General features: G+C 36.3%; 1 protein-coding gene across 4 annotated transcripts in view; it reads right to left on the reverse strand.

Moving 5' to 3' along the window:
- Positions 1-1,579: 1,579 nt before the first annotated feature.
- LOC125231084 (protein drumstick) overlaps positions 1,580-13,821 on the reverse strand; it is a 35,357-nt gene continuing 23,115 nt past the window's right edge. For 2 of the 4 annotated variants that reach the window (XM_048136431.1, XM_048136429.1), the window contains exons 2-3: positions 10,915-11,165; positions 1,580-1,671 (exon numbers count right to left, since the gene is read on the reverse strand). In XM_048136431.1, coding sequence (XP_047992388.1) covers positions 1,623-1,671; positions 10,915-11,132 — 267 coding nt within the window. In that variant the 5' untranslated portion in view covers positions 11,133-11,165 and the 3' untranslated portion in view covers positions 1,580-1,622. Of the gene's footprint in view, positions 1,672-2,282; positions 2,357-10,914; positions 11,166-11,701; positions 11,867-13,821 lie in introns of those variants that run through there. The other 2 variants (XM_048136432.1, XM_048136430.1) reach the window with 2 other exon arrangements.

The following is a 13,821-nucleotide window of genomic DNA, read 5'->3' on the forward strand; positions in this document are numbered from 1 at the left end:
TACAACATCATATTTGCAGAAAAAAATATACCTAAGGCATTAAAAATTGTTGTAAGAGTATGCTTACCGCGAGGGATAATGAAAACGACAATTTTATTATTGAATGTTTATTATCATTGATTTACAATGAAATGGAATACATAATAACATATTCGAAAAATATTATTTATACAACTACACTATAAAAAAATATGGCTACGAGACAGACAACCTGTCCATTATTGGCACATGGATTATTTTCTTTATTAACCATCCCTACTATTATTTCAATAATTAATACATTTGTTAATTTCCAATGCTTTAATATAACAGTGTCAGACAGTGTCTCATATGACACTTCATATATAAAAAATATTTATATACTGTGCGTAAAGACAATAAATGATAATATTTAGAAAACCTTACCGAGTCTATTTCGCAAAAGCATCGAAATAAAGGTAAAGTTACAAAAGCCAATTAAAAAAATAACTTGGCTACCATAAACGTTCAACATCACGAGAAAATTTTGAATTTTCAAATAATATATTACGTTTAAGTAGAATATTTGAAAATATTACAATTAAAACTTTTCATTGTCGAGGGTGACCATGAGTTTAGCGAAGCTGGGAAACAAAATTATTATCTAGCATTTCAATTACTATTTTAAAAATAAGGATTGCAATATACTTTATATTAGGATTTACTTTTCATCTTGTTTCGAGATGCGTCAAAATTCCAAAATCATAATTGTAGATCTTTCTTATAAGCTACATCTAGATCAAACAATTCTAAAAGTAGTCTTTACTAACATTCTAAGTATTAGGAACAACCCTCAAAATATACATCAAGCAGTATATGGAACGCTATTTACTAAAATACTAATAAATAAGAAACCATGGAAATACTTTCGTATTGTAAAATAAATCTGTTCTGATATGAAATACATAATCATTTGAATTTATTTATGTACGTTCCACGTATTAGTAGCTTAAAACCATAACAATATTTTAAATATCATATAAATATTTTTTTACATTAAAATATAAGCTAAGCAATTAAGCTGTTTAAATGCTACCATCACTTACTCTAATAAATACTATTTACAGATCACCAGAATGTTCTTAATTTAGTTTTTTTGCTGCGAAAACTTATTGTTTTCTTGTTTATATTTTTTTGATAAATTCGAACAATAACAAGAACCCTTATCAACAGTCTGATATAGTCAAGTCTCCAGCGATTAAGTAAACTAACTCACAATACGTCTCTCTCTTACCTATTGACATTGGTGCAAGAGAAAACGGTGCGAATTGAGTTGACGTAATCGTTAGAGTTTAAGCTAGGTTTAGACAAAGCCCGTGCTGGACGCCAGTCTCTGGCTTCATCAGACCATCGCTCTTTTTCTGCCAGTACTGGCAGTAAGCTACTTATTTATAAGAGGCCAGTATCAAGCCAGTTTTTTTAGCAGCCAGCACTAGCTTCGTGTAACCTAGCTTCAATCCATATAAAACTCATAGTAAGGGTAAAGATTGCATCCTGGCAAAGTTAATGGTGAAGCACGAATACTGTTACGTAGAGAATAATCTCTACGTAACAGTATTCGTTATCCCGATTATTACTTAATGCGGATACACAGGAGTCTTGAATCACCATCTTAGACATGCGGCCTCCTTGTTTGGATTGTAATGGATTTCTCTGTAACAAATAAGTCAATACAAAATGAATAATGATCTAAACTGTAAGAGAAAGTGTAAAATACATAAATTACTCTCAATAGATACATATGTGTTTTATGGAAAATATTAAATAAACTTTGTTAGTTAAAATGTTTATTGTATTAGATCTTTTCTTTACCTAAACATAATCCAAGAAATAGAAAAAATGTAATTTAAAAGTGCGTAAGTAGAAGATTCCAAATAAAAATTAAACAGACCAATGTTAATTACCTATGTAGGTATTTTTTAAATATTATTAATATATCACCAAGTTAGTTATGTGAAGTAAAATATAAGTTATGTAAAAATCGATTTCATGGAAACGTGTAAACTTATTACATTAGATAAGTCGCAAGTTCATATGAAAAGGACAGTTCACAAATATTGTTAATAAATTATTATTTAATACAATTCAAATGCTGTGGCATTTGTGTAGCACGATCATTTATTTATAGCAACATTTTATATGTGCGGTCCTCTTCACAGATTTTTTTTTAATGGATATGAATGGCCCTTATGCCATACTCTCTTGTCGAGTATTATGATAACTTTTATTATATGTTATCAAAGTAGGAATAAAAATATCCTTACTCTATCGTGTAAGAGAGACCGCTGAGTTGGATCGTGCTTTCTCCTTCCTTCACCGCCACAAGCATTGACTACATCTACAACAATTGAGAAAAACATGTTAAATCAATTACAAAATTACATTTTCATGTTATGATTGTAATTACACCGAAGAAAAGATGTTAGACCGGTGCGTAGAAGAATTATGTGCGAATTGTGCAACCAAGATCAGAATATCTATAGTTGTATTCTTAACTGACCAGTCTCAATGTTAGCTTTGAAAAATTTGCCCATTATATACATGTCCCAATATATTCTAACGCGTGGTCACCCTGGCTCTGGTCGGTTGAAAATACACCTATAAGAATGAGATTTAGAAAAAAAATACGGTAAATTCACTGAAATCACTAAAGAGAACCGTTTACTTATTCGTCATCATCTAAAACGGCACACTAAAGACATAATTGTTATCTTAAACCACAGTAAATCTCAAAAACAAAAACACTAAAAAACATCCTTGCGGTACTCGGTTAATCTGCAGATTTTCCAAGTATTAAAAAACAAGAATATGTCTTTAAACAAGATTATGTCTTTACGTCTTAAAAAGTAAGACCCTAAAACGCATTTTCGTTCTGTTTCCGCCCGCAACAATGAACAGTTTCGACATTAAAAAAAGGATTTTAACGTTTTAAAAAGGATTAATGTCGGACGTGCCAAAGTTATTCATATTAAACCCTTAAACCGTGGCTAAAGACTCAATTCCAAGCCGTGAAAATTGTCCGCTAAAGTAAGTCGTAAAATATTTGGCAACAAACTTTGCACGTTACGGTCCTTTTGCGTCGTGAAATTAAGAATTTCAAAAGTGCATACATAACCTACTTAATATACCAATTTGTTTATAAAGGGGAGGGGTATTGCGTGAAGGAGTGGCGCTGATTGTGTGCGTCAAACATTATTCCTAGCGGCAGCCGTTGAACCTATGTAATTTTCTTCCATAAGATTTAATAAATGGCGACAAAATGAGAGCAGCACCAGTCATGCTTATAGAGAACATGTATGCATTGCAGTGATCACACACGGGAATTACCGAAACTACTGTAACACATTATGAGGACTGATTTACAACGATTTATATAGACACAATGTGACATTGCAATTTTTTTTAAATGTCATTCAACTGCAGATCACTTCAAACGGAAAGGTCTCAAAAAGAAACACGCACTTTTTAAATTTTATATTTAATTTGACTACAATTTTAGTTGAATTTAAAACACATTTGCTAATAAACTTAATACGTTTCAATTTTAAATCAGAAACATGTCGCCAGTAATTATATATGGTCGTGATTATGTTATTATGTCCTCACTTCTGTCGGTTGCTCGACACCTTAATCTGAGACATGATCGATTTTTTGTTGGTTTTGAATACTTTTAATCCATATTAACTGAGTCGTGTTCAGACAATAGAATGATTAAAATTAGTGTTTATGCGATTATTTTTAGACCGTTACGTTTTCAATTTGTGAATACAATGTTATTTTTAAAATGTACCGGTAGATTTTCGCACATTACCGAAACCGAATGATCCGAATTTTATTTAGCGGTCTATTTTTAGGGTTTTGATGGTAACATTCACGTAACATTGTTTCCAAAATATGTAGATGTAGATTCTTATTATTTTTGCAATTGGCTTATTTTGTGTTAATAAAGTACCTAACACAAAATAATCCATTAGGTAAAGTTTAGCCCGAATTAAAATCGTCACGTTTTTGTACGAATTTATTTTTATTTCACTTTATATTTATTTTGTATAGTTACCTAACCTTTGTTTCCAAAACGTACCGCGTAAAAAATGAGACTTGACTATAAGTACGTTAGGGTCCATTTACACGGTTTAAAAACCCGCATGCGAGTTTCAATACATTGCGCTATTTGGAGATCAATTGTATGTAAGTAACTTCAAAAGTTCGCTATACTAAAATCACGGTCTTTACGAAACGTTATGGAACCTCCCGAGTTTCAATAACATTCATTTTATTTTTGAATTACTCAATAAAAATTCAAATTTGGAATTTGTACAAACAATTGTGCTCGGGGACTTGGGCTAGAGGTTCAGCATGAATGGATGTTCATTCCTTGATCTAATTCTCAACAGTTCTCAACACGATTCCCGCGAAGTGTTGAGATCGCCGATACGGCCACAATGGTGTAAAGGGCGCCGGTGACAGCGTCGCCACTTCCGCGCCGGGTTACTTCGTGCGCACCCTGTATGTGGCTGTGGGAACTGAGCGAGTTATACAGGCTGCTCCGAAATGGATTATTAGTAATTTAATTCAGATTTTGTAATTATACGCTATACAGCGTGGAAATGCTGCCAGCCTTCTGGGTACCTTGCCCATTGACAACGATTTAGGCCAAATTTTATATTTATAAGTAGGTCAGGTATTTAGTTTTAAATAGTTTTATCATGTTTTTATTTGTTTGATGTATTTGAAAACCAATAAAATATCATTACTTTGAGTAATATCTTTAAAAATATTCATAAATAATTCAATATATATTTTGGTCCGTAATTCAATGTATCCTAAAGCTAAATAATTACCCTATTATGACATGTTTTAAATTTATATTATATGTTTTTAACTAAAATTTCGTATCTAATTAATACGTACATATATCTAACGGTTCAAGGTATGTATATGCTCTGTAGCAAACTAAATTCAACCATCACAATGACACTAATAAGGAAGAGAGACATGCGTTTCGCTATGGATCAAGCCATCGTCACCTTGCCTAGGCCGGCCGTATAGACAACTGTAAAGCTATTTGTAAATTTAAATTCGTTCGAACCATCCTGTGATACTTTCGAATACTAATTAGCCCCTATTGCCACCTTTTCTGCGGCGTGAACAATCGCACGAGATCGCTTTAGATTTATATGGGAGTACTGCATTAATCTAGCTCCATTCGAACCCATTTGTTCTATAATTAAACTTAATGTGGAATAAGGAGAGATGTACAATTATACATGTACAACTTTAGCCCAAGCAAAAAGGAATATCAACGTAGATATGTACTATAACTTTGTAGCTACGTTTCAGGAGCTCAACTACCCGATTCAAACACTGTCTATAAGATCGTGATTTGTCCATGCCGAAATTACGTTCTTGCTTGAAGAAATGACAGTTTTGATGCTGACATATCAGTATCGTATCGGTGTGTCATCTTATAAGCATTGTTCGAATTGCGCTGTATAGCGGTTGTAGACAGAAGAACTTATGTTCCGACATGCGAGTGCCAAAAAAAAAGTTATTGTTGTTGATATTGCAATATCATAACTAATAGACCTAATAATTGGTGTATTTTAACGTTATGTTAAATCGAATCTCGAATATTAAGTATTTGTTATATTTGTCAAATATTAAAATATATTTCACAAATACAGAGCCCTGTACTTTAATTTAGCCAATTAAATGAACCTATCGTGGATTGCGGCGGATCTAAGATGGGCGATAAGAGTGCCGATGGCTCACTGCGCTAACTTACTGGGGCATCGCGCGCAATTAAATCGTTTTGAAATATCGTGCGCAGTGAACTAACCTACTATAGGACTTTAAGTTCGTCTGGCAAGTACATACGCGATTCTTCATAATGTTAAGATACGCCAAATATTACGTCTAGATACGTTGGTTTGGATATGTCAGTGTCAAAGACAAAAATGACGTTTCCTTGACACAATTAACCAACATGTAAAGTAATATTTGAAGCCATAACTGACAAGAAACTGCAGGATCGAGAAAATTATTTTAATCGTTTCGGAGATTAATATCATATTTGACAGGTAGTTTTAAGTGAATAAAGTAGGTACAATTTATGCTATATAACAAAACCTAACCACAAAATTGAAATTTTGAAAAAACCCCCGACCGCGATCTAGTGGACCGATTTTCATGAAACATGGCTAAGAACACTCCCGACTAACACAGCTTTCAAATAAAAAAAACTAAATTGAAATCGGTACATCCGTTCGGGAGCTACGATGCCACAGACAGACACACACACACAGACAGACAGACAAACAGACAGACAGACAGACAGACAGACATACACGTCAAACTTATAACATCCCGTCGTTTTTGCGTCGGGGGTTAAAAATTGACTTTCAAATCACTGATCTGTGTTTGTCTTTAGAAATGCTTGATATCAAACACAAATGACGTCGATGCAATATTGTACGATATTAAAAATGTACGTATCTGTCAACGCGGGTTCATTAAACTCGTCAAGGCGTAAAGCCGCGTTCACACCGGCGCTCTGTGTCACTCAGATTGCGAACCGGCGGTTGTCACCCGCAATTAACATACAATGTGTTGGTAGCGACGAGTTATAGTGACGGGGTCGCGACCCTCACCTATGCAAATATCATCTTAGAGACAATGTGACGTTACGAAACTTTCTCCGCTAAATACCATCCATATAAGCCAGCGGCAGCAGACGAGTCGTGAATATAAAGTACTTTGCGTGCCATTTCAGATGCTCTGACCATTTCTGGTTTAGATAATGGTAAATGTCAGCGTTACACATTTGCGGTAGGCTTGTAGTTGCGCAAGTTGAGCTTGCAATATAAACGTTTACATTCCTAGCGAGTTTAGACAGAATAGGAAAAAAGACTTAATGGCTGGCGCTGTTCTTCGCGCGTCCTTTAGCGTAGCGTACTTAGAAAGTACCGTCGACAGAGAAAACAAAACGTTCCGTGCGACCCATCGCACTGTATCGCATCCGCTACCGAGATCGTCGATAGATCGCTCACGCTCGAGTCGTGAGTCGTGACGTGCTCGTGTGTTAACGGTTCTTAATGGGCACTAATGCTTCCGAAACTGTGCGAACGCGGACGGTAGCCCGCAAGACTCGGCACACGTGACTGCCTCGGTATAATTTGCAGCTTATGCGCCGACCGTACAAGGAACAATGTGTACCGCGCCTAACAGTTCTGCAATTTGCTGCAATTTCGCAGGGCTACGTATTTTATAGTCGGAGTTTTATCGACATTCAGTGACGGAAGATAATCTTGTCAATCTTTACAGCTTGCAATTGGCTGTTGCAGGACTTTATGAAACTTATCTCTGATGTTGGAGATACTGGCAGCCATTTTGAGGTAGATAATGTTATCTTTTGTGTTGTTATTGTATTTGCACTGACGATTCAAATTTATGACACTTGATCCATGAGATGCAATAAACTTCAGTTGAGTTTATCTTAGTATGATAGGTTATATTTTACCACCAGAAAATAAACAATCCACTGTTTAAGCCTATTAAAGATTCCACATTGTAGACATTGAAATTGTAAGTATGTTTGGGTTCAAATTATTAAATGGTCATAGCCTTTTGCATCAACATGTGACCTATGAACATGGCATCTCGAATAATAAAAAAAAAGAGCTAAAATTTTAAAATTTATCACGAATGTTTTCTAGATTTCAAATTCTGCCTGATTCCACAGAGAAATAAACCCTCAAAAATTCTACCCTCCCCTTGTCAGTCGGTTAAAGTCCATTGACGTTCGAGTAACCCTAAAAGTACGTAATGATGTACATCATACGTACATGTACGTACGGCGTGTGAACGTGGCGCCGTGAGTGCCGTAGGCTCGGTACCGCTACCGACTGTCGATTGTTTGCTGAAATAATTACATATCGCACACTTCCTGCTATGGGATAGGTTTTTACCCCCGACGCAAAAACGACGGGGTGTTATAATGTTTGACGTTTCTGTCTGTCTGTTTTATTTATTTTATTTTTTACTATAAAACTAGGACGATACTTGAACACATTATCATTCATTTTAAACTGCTTCTTCGCGTATTATTGAGTGAAATAAATGCTCATGTTTCGATACGTTTCTTAGATCTTCGTCTGGAGTACCGAATGCATCATCCATCGTCCCTACTGATCGAGCGCGCAACACTTATGGCACAGAATATATAATAGTACAAGTACAGAAGGCTCACTCCTTTGATGTTCACAAAATGCCGCCATTCTAAATTCTTACCTTCATTAACAAACGGACCGCACGCGAGCAGCCAACATTGAATTTTATTGCGCCGCGCGAAGGTCGTCGCCAATGAATGGGCCGCGAACTCGCGGCCGCTGACATGTACTTGTAGCGCGGCGATAGAATCGCGGAGTGAGCCACCCCTGCTTATGGGTACGTATTACTTATAAATATCGTTGTTATAGTACTCGTAGAAGAATGCAGTTGCCGAATCTAACTTTATTAAATTCAGTCATTCAATAATGTACAGATTGGACAGACAAACACTTCTGAGAGCGTTGATGTACAGAGCTATCCTACCAAAATATTTTTGTCAATAATAAGTAATTTTGTGAACTCTATGAGTAGTTCACAAAAAAAAGAGTTATAAATTGATACTTTTAGGGGTTTAATAGGTACTAATTGCTGTTTATTTTCTAAGTCAGCTGTACTAAGAACCTTTAAAAATGAAACACTTCAATTCCCTTATGTGAAACTAGGCAAGGTTTATCATAAATCCCAAATTGAGTCCACGACCGTTTCGTATCTCGTGTTAGCATATATGTTAGTACCTACATACATATTTTAGTTATCTCGCTTGATAAATTTTACCGTTTCGGAGGTTGACGTTCTTTATGTCTGTTTTATACTTTAATGCATTTTCGGTGCCTTGTTTTAGGCCCTGCATGATGACATGATGTATAGGATATTTGTGCCAAGTTATTTAGATCAGAACAACGAAAAGCAACTTTGGTTTCAGTATATCACTAAAAAGTTGATATTTTTGTCTCAGTCTATCTGAAAGATTTATCTGAAATGCAATATTTATAATTATAGACTACAGTGGTAAGTACTCCTGAAAAGAAACATATGGAACAATTCCTTTAACAATGACCTTTCTCTTGAGTGTATTACATTACATTCATTATTATGGCAACGTCCTGTCCTGTATTTCGGATCTCAGAATAAATAAAATAAAATAATAAATAAATAAATATTGGGGGACACCTTACACAGATCAACCTAGCCCCAAATTAAGCAAAGCTTGTACTATGGGTGCTAGGCGACGATATACATACTTATATAAATAGAAAACATCCATGACTCAGGAACAAATATCTGTGTTCATCACACAATTAAATGCCCTTACCGGGATTCGAACCCTCCCCCGCGGCTTAGCAGGCAGGGTCACTACTAACTACGCCAGACCGGTCGCCCTTTATCAACAGTAATACAAATCAAAATATTTAGTAAACTAATTTGATTTGTTCAAAAGTTGAGTAACCACTTCAGGACAGTAGTAAAATTCCCTATTTTCAATTGTTTTATCATCCTCAACTTTTCTCCTGACGCTACAAACTGTTAAAAATGTAAAGATCATCATCATTCTCTTGCCCTTTTCCCATTATTTGGTCGGCGCAGTAGATCTTGTTCCATTCCTCTCTATCAGCCCTCATTTCCATACTTATTGCTTTTCACTCTCATAATAATTATATTCTTCACACAGTCCAAAGCATCTCTTTTAGACCCTTGTATCCATCCACCTTTATATTTAGGTACCACTCGTTTTGTAACATTGCTTCCATCTCCAATAATGTAAAGATTATGTTCACTTGTTGCGATAAGCTGTTCAATATCTACGTTCAATACCGAAACCGGAGCCAGCGTAGCTCCTAAGGACCACGGAGGCCAGGTTGTGAAACCATGTAACAGTAGGCTTGATGGCTAGACCCTAATGCAAGCCGACGGCCAACCGCGACCTTGCGGCACCTGACTTAACCGCGAAATAGTGTACCTTATGGTTGTGCTTTGTTTCAAAATATTCATCTATTCTTGGCCATATTGTATCTGACCTAGCCAAGACAACTGTAAATGATGAGTGAGCTAGGACGGTTATGGACGTTATGGTTTATGTTGGTTGTGCTTTGTTCGAAAATATTTTTTGGTTGACAATATTGTGTCTAGCCCAGCCAAGAAATTGTACAAACGATGAGCACGCTAAGAAAATTTCTAAAATTACATTATAAGTTTTGATTTTTATTGACAGTTGTTGTTTTGTGTAAACACTTAAACAGTATATTTTCATTTAAATTAAAAAAGTTGACCGCAGTTTAGTGTTTACACGCACGTGTTGGCACGCTGAAATCTATCTAATTTCGCCGATGGATTCTATTGTTGTGATTTTATGTTTCATGTTGTAAGTTAATGTCTTTTGCGAGTTGTTTTAGAATATAATATTAATAGGTACGTAATTTCAATTATTAAATCAGTCGTTCCTGGTCCAAAAGCTGTCCATAGTAATACAAAGTCATGGGCACTTTTGCATCAGGAACGACAGGGGTTTATTTGGATAATTTTATGTTTTCATTATTATTAGTTATTGTTTTAGGTTCATATAAAATTTGTTAGGTTATTTAGTTTCAGTTTAATTATTATGATTTGTCTTTGTTTATTGTTTGTGTGATTTAAATAATCGTTCCGGAATAATAAAATAACAGGAATGTTGAAGTCTAATTCAATGTTGCGGACGAAAATACTAATGCTTTCAGATTTTCTACTACAAATTCGCTTCCCCAACTTCATTAACCCTCCACCAACTAAATCATTAACACCACCGTCACTTACCTATGCTGGCGTAGATTATCCTGTCGCTTGAACGATTTCCCGCACACCTCACAGCTGAACGTGAGCTCCGGGCTCTTGTGGGTGCGTTCGTGTATCATCAGGTTGTACGACTTCGTGAACCTGCGCTGGCAGTACTTGCACACGAACTCGCACTTCGGCCGCAGTTTGCGCCTGAAGTCCCGTGTGTGGTCCTCGTCGATTTGCATCACTGCGAACATTTTGTCGGAATCTTGCGACGGGCGGGGCTAGGCCTACGACAATGATAGGTTATCAACACACGTACAAAGATTACACCAATACATACATAGTAAAACAAAGTCGCTTTTCTCTGTCTGTTCCTATGACCTTAAAACTACTACGTAACGGATTTTGAAACTTTTTTTTGGTGAAAAAACGAACCCTTATGGTGCGACTCTGTCCGTCTGTCTGGCTTTCTGTATGTCTGTCACATTACTATAGGTACTAGATATTTTTTTAATAAATGGATTGATTCCAGTGCGTGGAATAATTCCCGTGCGAAGCTGGGTGGTACGCTAGTAAGATTATAATAGCGTAAATTCAAGTGTGTGTGTGTGTTGCAATCGTGTTTGTTTACATGTATAGGTATGTGGGTAGGATTTGCTTTTGTTGTTATTTAACGCATTTGCATATATAAATATGGAACAGATACACGTGCCTATAAAATATAAACATATGTTATACAACGCTTCTCTCACTCAATAAAACTTAATTACAGTAGATTATTTTAACAAATTATTTCATCTTTAATTAACCTAAGTATACGCACCTTGAAGTTAATCGTTTTACAAGCAAACTAACACTTTCACTGATTTACAACCACATTCACCTTTAAAAGCTTTCGTCTATTAAACTAATTGGTACAAAAACCACAGTTATAGTTATAAAAACAACTGTCAAGAGACGTTGAAATCAAGACGTGCGTCCAGGAGCAAGGGCGATTAGCAACTGAGCACGAGAGGGTGCAGAAACTACTGATAACGTTACACGGAAGGCAATCCCCCTCCACGTGCGCACGAGTGAATGAAGTAGCCACGGTAGGCTCCTCCTGTTTCACGGAAAAATGACACAAGTATCCTTGAGCTCTGTATTCTCTTAAGCCCAGTTTGGCTTAAAGCCCGACGGGGAAATACGGGCTAGCTAAATTGGTTGCAGGTGGATTTTTATGGCATTTGTGAACAGGTCTTTTTTGCGATTGCGATGCAGTTTTGTTCTGTTGATGTCGCTTAATTGATTCAAGAGTGAGTCATAACTGTGTTTATTTACTATGCTTCTTTCTTCAAGTGGGTAATTACTTTTCTTATAGGAGGTTAGAGCTAGGACGAATAATATACTCGTAAGATAATTTCTACATAAGTAGGTACCTACATATTTATTTAGTGAATTGATATTCACCTTTTTATAAAGATTTCTATTTTGGTGTTTTGCATTATTTACACGATTTTAACATGCTGTTATTTACTCGTACGAGATTTCATCAAATATAATTTAAGGTTTAGAATTCGGTAAGTAATTCTGAAGTGTCGAACGAGGACGGCCTGCAAATGTCATAGCGGTCTCAGAAATTTGCACCTATGTATTTTAACACAGAATATATAATAGTACAAGTACAGAAGGCTCACTCCTTTGAAGTTCACAAAACGCCGCCATTCTAAATTATTACCTACATTAACAAACGGACCGCACGCGTGCAGACGACATTGAATTCTATTGCGCCGCGCGAAGGTCGTCGCCACTGAATGGGCCGCGAACTCGCGGCCACCGGCATGTACTTGTAGCGCGGTGAAAGGATCGCGGAGTGAGCCGCCCCTGATTTTAATTAGGGTTTTGAATAAATCTTATTTGCGTGTGTTAAAAACGACTAAATACTATCATAGCAAATTCCTATTTTTAACCACCAAGGTACTGTTTGTTCCATGGTCTATGACCCGACAACGATATTCTACACTTCCTTACTTTCGCAATTTACCTAAATATTCTCCATTACATTACTTACCACTCTTACCTGTTTTACCACGTGGGAACGGCCGGCTCGCGGCTACCGTGCGATCCACTCACGCGCATGTACTCCTAACAAAATATCTTATCTCCGTTTACCCACCCTTTCAAATATCAACCTTAGTCCTCACGCTTTAAAATTGAGTTTTAAAATACGTGATGAAGGAGATGGGGCGTTTTGAAAAGTAGAATTGGTGATGATTTTTGACTTCTGTCATTACCGCACCCTCAGGGAAGCGCTTTCTAGAACATTTAGTTCGGGGCTTGGAAAGCGACGTTGACACGAGATTTTACGTATGTCGGTGCCTGTACTGGCCCCGTAGCCGAATGGCATTTCTCCGACGCCAAACGAAAGCGATACGCCGCTGGCTCTGTCGCGCCAATATGCAAGCGCGATAGAGATAGATATCTACTAGCGCTTCGTTTCGTGAGCGTTTCGTGAGCGATTGTGCCATTCGGCTAGCCAAGTAGCCACCCTGTACTCGAGACGCACGAAGAGATACCTATGATGAATTGCTTCAGTAAATAGACTGGTGTCTACCAAATTGAACTACAATTTTTCTATATTTGACATTAAAAAAATACTTTACTACATGCTGAGGGTCTCAGTATACTTACGTAAGAAATACGAATTGAAATTACTTAATATACTGTAAATATGATCAAACTAAACTTTCATTAATTGTGACAATACGCTCTTTTTCAACTACTTTTTGAAATTGACATTGATTTACGTTTCCGTCGCATATATAAAATTATGCTGAGCCGAGATATCAGGAAAACTAAATTTGTTTCATTTTCTTGCGACCCTACTAAAACAAAAAACAATCATGGTACGTGGTACCTATGGCTTAAAATAAAAGACAGGTTTGAGACTCGTAAGGCTTTTTG

Source organism: Leguminivora glycinivorella, chromosome 11 (genome assembly GCF_023078275.1).
Source record: "Leguminivora glycinivorella isolate SPB_JAAS2020 chromosome 11, LegGlyc_1.1, whole genome shotgun sequence".
Lineage (NCBI taxonomy): Eukaryota > Metazoa > Arthropoda > Insecta > Lepidoptera > Tortricidae > Leguminivora > Leguminivora glycinivorella.